This window comes from Gossypium hirsutum, chromosome A03 (assembly GCF_007990345.1).
Source record: "Gossypium hirsutum isolate 1008001.06 chromosome A03, Gossypium_hirsutum_v2.1, whole genome shotgun sequence".
Lineage (NCBI taxonomy): Eukaryota > Viridiplantae > Streptophyta > Magnoliopsida > Malvales > Malvaceae > Gossypium > Gossypium hirsutum.
Window position 1 is genome coordinate 82,351,366 of NC_053426.1, and position 4,430 is coordinate 82,355,795.

The 4,430-nt window shown below is 35.6% G+C and overlaps 1 protein-coding gene across 4 annotated transcripts; it reads left to right on the plus strand.

The window, feature by feature from the left end:
- Positions 1-374: 374 nt before the first annotated feature.
- Positions 375-4,218, plus strand: LOC107886424 (B3 domain-containing protein Os11g0197600). Of its 4 annotated transcripts, none has more exons than XM_016810377.2 (7): positions 375-540; positions 659-1,139; positions 1,487-1,662; positions 2,126-2,600; positions 2,808-2,938; positions 3,252-3,528; positions 3,851-4,218. In XM_016810377.2, the coding sequence occupies exons 1-6, from the start codon at positions 475-477 to the stop codon at positions 3,525-3,527; spliced, it is 1,605 nt and encodes a 534-aa protein (XP_016665866.1). In that variant the 5' UTR covers positions 375-474; the 3' UTR covers position 3,528; positions 3,851-4,218. The 4 variants fall into 4 exon arrangements, with proteins under 4 accessions (XP_016665866.1, XP_040949768.1, XP_016665868.1 ...); XM_041093834.1 differs by having other exon boundaries at positions 376-540; positions 2,811-2,938; XM_016810379.2 differs by having other exon boundaries at positions 376-540; positions 2,814-2,938.
- The last annotated feature ends 212 nt before the right edge of the window (positions 4,219-4,430 follow it).

Consider the following 4,430-nt stretch of genomic DNA (forward strand, 5'->3'; position numbering starts at 1 on the left):
ATAATTTTTTTTATAGAAATGAAAAAAAATAAAACTATGACACTCCAATTATGGTTGATAGGGGTGAAAAACTTTGTTAAGAACATCGAAATTAAATTTGAACATTAATAAATTTACTAAAATTAAATTAATAAATCTGCACATAAATAAATTGGGCCTTAACAACTATAGAAATTGCATAGTGTTGGATCCAAAGCTCGCTCACGTCTGACATGGCAGGTTTCACTTAATAACAATCAGCGTCATTTCAACGCGCTGGTATGATTGTTTGAAAGAAACTCGCTTTGATCAATGAGTCAAAAAGATACGTGTGACACAACCGCATCCAACTCGGATAAGATAACAACCCAACCCAAACAATAGGTTTCTAAGAAAAAAAAAAAAAAAAACTCTCTTCCGCTTCAGAAGGTTCAAAATATGGGTCTGAATTAACATTGTCGATGAGTGTAAAGCATATCAAAGCCAGCAACAGCGATGTCGAAGCCGAGGCGACCGCATTTTCTCAATGTCTTCTCCTCTACTTCAAGTGCTAACAGCCTGGTATTCTACACCTTTTTTTTTCCTATTCAAATTAGGGTTTAGTGTAAATATTGTTATGAATTCCATTTTAGATTAGTTAGTTTTATTTACCTTCGAGTGATGGGTGATATTTTAACAGAGAATTCCAGTGGGATTTAATAGAAACTTGGAGGGAAGAGGTTCTGGGTCAGTTTTGTTAAAAGGACCAAGTGGGTATAGTTGGAATGTTAAATTAGTTCAAAGAAATGATGACTTATTATTTGATGAAGGATGGGCTGATTTCGTAGCAGACCATAGCCTAGAATGCGGTGAAATTTTGGTTTTTAGGTATGATGGTGACTTGGTTTTCGATGTCAAAGTGTTTGATCAAAGCAGTTGCGAGAAAGAAGTTGCTTTTCATTGTAAATGCAGTCAAGCTGGTAGCGTGTTTCATGGAATTGTGAGGCAGAAGAGATATAGGGAGGAGGATGATGTTTCATTGGATCAAGATTGTGAAGAGTTGTTAAAGAGAATCAGACAGAGTTCTTTTGAGTCCGATCGTGATGAAGAACATTGTGGGCGGGAGCTGATTCTTGCTACTACAAGTTGTCAAGGATTAACTTCCTGTGATGAAAATCATGGTGAAGAAATCAACCTCTCCCATTTGAGATTTGTATATGAATTGTTGTTTTATCATTGATTTGGCAGTTTTCTATGATGTAAGAATAAAAACTTGTTTTAATAAACACTAAGTAAGAACTATGGTATCAATGTATGTGTATTCTTGTTTAGTTCTCATTATCTTATGTTAGCGTAGATACCACTTATTTGTGTTAAATTTGCTTTACATAGAAACTCAATGTGAGATATTTCATGCCTTTGTAATTATGCATGCTTGTGGATGTTCATTCTGATTCTTATTGGAACTTCACTGGTGGTTTACATTACATAAATTCCACTTGACAGAGTCTCTGGTCTCTTGAAACAGATGGAACCATTCTGAAAATAACTGGCAAAGAAGATGACTTGAAGCTTCATGGCAGTGGCTGTATACAGATGATAGGAGAATTTGAAGAGAAGAAAGTGGCTCAGTCTTTTAACTCATGTTTCCCCTTTTTTGTAAGAATTATGAAAAGATTCAATGTCAGTGGCTCATATACATTGGTAAGATGTTTCCTTCTCACTGTTTCGCCCTGGATTTTTGTGTTGGACATTGTTTCCAGCATGACATAAATTTGACCAAGCATCGTGCTATATGGCAAACATGTAGGGTATTAAATGACTCTACTCGCTAGAAACTTCTCTTAATCGCAATCGTTCTGCATTTGGAGCTTTTGAACAAGTTTCTTAACCTAGTGAGCATCGTGCTTTTAGCTCTGGCACCAGTTGGGAAAAAGTTCCTCCTACTTGTAAGGGAAAAATGAGAAGAAAATTATGACTTCCCTCATTTACATGTTCCAAATTCAGGGGCTAGACAATCTTTTTAATAATTACATTTTTGCTTACTAATGGAAATTCTTCTAGCCATTACCGTCTTGAATCAACTAGTTAGATCTTTCAGGATTTATTATTTAGTCATCTTGAAAGCTGCTTATGTATTCAACTGCGTTTTAATTCTTTGTGACAGAATATTCCATATCAGTTTGCAATGGAACATCTTCCAAACTGCAAGACTGAGATCGTGCTTCGGAATCTGAAAGGAGCTTGTTGGACGGTGAATTCTGTGCCTACAACAAGAGTGCATACAAGTCATACTTTATGTGGTGGATGGTTGAGCTTTGTCCGTAGTAATGAGATAAAGGCTGGAGATATTTGTATTTTTGAATTGGTGCACAAATTTGAATTCCGTGTGCATATTCTTCGGGTTGGACAGGAAGACTTGATCAGGCAAAGCAGAAAAGCAGTCCTGGACAGGTCTGATTCCACTTTACTGAAGAAATTTGTAAAGAACACTTCAAAGGTCCACTCAAAATTGAAAAAGGTTCAAATCTGTGATAACAAAGGGTCTAAGGTGCTTGACAAATGGAAATATGGTAATGCAGCAAAAAAATCTGCCAGTGTTGTGCTCTGCTCTTTGTCAAGGTCAGGCACTGAAAAGCAAGGTAAAGTTTCTAAATTGTTCTATAGTTTGTCTATACTTGACCATGAGTGTTAATCTATATCTGGTTGAAGGAAAGGTTTGTATTTTTCTTAGCTTCCAGGGAGATTATTTGTGTTTATAGGACCATGGATATAAGATACTCATTGTGATTTCCATTTAGTAGAATGTTTATTCACTGGTCTTATTTTTAATTTGGCTTGTAAATCAGAAGCAGCTATTCGTGGTTTGAGAATGATGATGACAGTTGATGAAGAAAAAGCTGCTAGGTCTTTTGCTTCTCGCTTTCCTAGTTTTGTGAGAATTATGAGAAAGTTCAACATCAGTGGTTCGTATACTTTGGTGAGCAATTTATTTTTTGCTTCCCCCTTTCAGAAATTTGACTAAAGTAAGGTTTCTTCCATAACTAATTTGACGGTGTAGTAAAAGATCCAAAAGGAGAAATAGAAAAGATGCCAGTTATATATTTTAGATTCTGAAAACAAAGTATGTACCCATCTGTGTCATTCTTGGACATCAATATAACTATTAGCAATTGTTGCAAGTTACTATTAGCAATTGTTGCAAGTTTTCTTTGCTGAAATATAAGAGGCATAGGTTCTTTGGGGATTCTCTAGTATCAATATTCATTTAGTATCTGGATCATACGATGCAGAAAATACCATATAAGTTTTCAAAGGAGCATCTACCCTACTGCAAAACACAAGTAGTGCTTCGTAATTTGCAAGGCACGTGTTGGACTGTAAATTCTCTCCCAGATTCAAAAGGTCGAGCTGTGCATACCTTCTGTGGAGGATGGATGGCCTTTGTTCGTGATAATGAGATAAAGATTGGTGATATCTGCATATTTGAACTTGTCAATAATTATGAAATGCGTGTGCATATATCTGGGTCGGGAAGAAAAGGGCTAGATCGCCACACTTCTTTGTGAGGTATATTAAAAACTTCAACCTTCAGGCGATAATATGTACTGATGCATGCCTTGGTTTCTTTCTACCCATCTCTTTGGTTCTCTTCATGTGAAGCCAAGTATGTGGATGAAAAGGGTTTGAAAGAACCTGCTTCCTTTAGGAGCAGTTTCAGAGAACTGGAATATGTTAATGTTATTATTTGCCTGCTAAGTAGACCTATACTGCCTGTCAAATCGTGTTATTATTACTATATTGTTGCACTAATCTAATGCTGTCTATGAGATGCAATTTATTTGGACCTTTAGCTATCGACACTGATATTTTTTTTTGTCTTTTACCCAAGTATGGCAAAGGGAAAATCTGTTCAGGAACTCATCACCAGGATTTGTGGAATGGGGTTGTCTATATTTGTATGGAGGGAGAGGAATAACTGCAGAATGTTTGTCACATTGCAGCAGTACTTTGAAATTCAATTGTATGGATTCTATTAACCTGGGGATCATCATGTTTTCTTAATTTGCTTTGGGTTTGATGGGAGTTTTAAGGAAGTGATGACAAATATTTGAGGGATTAGCTTAGCTACTTATTCTCAAACATGGAATTGCATATTCGTTCAATCTGAAAGCAGTGTCCTAGCTTTGGAAAGTAAAAAAGAATATTGTATTTTATATGGGAAAGATAATGTGTAATTGTTGGAGTGTTGCTTTGGAATGGCCACAATGTTGCTTTTGAAAACGGGACCAAAGACGAGAGAAGGGAAGCTCCAATACTCACCGCTGAAAAATATAGAAGAAAATATATTTTTTTGATTAGTTTAATATGATAAAGTTTTGATTAATTTTGAAAAGTAACTGAGAGACTGAAATTATATTTTAGAAGTCATGAAAATAAAGTATAAAAGAATCAATAGTAAAGTATAATGA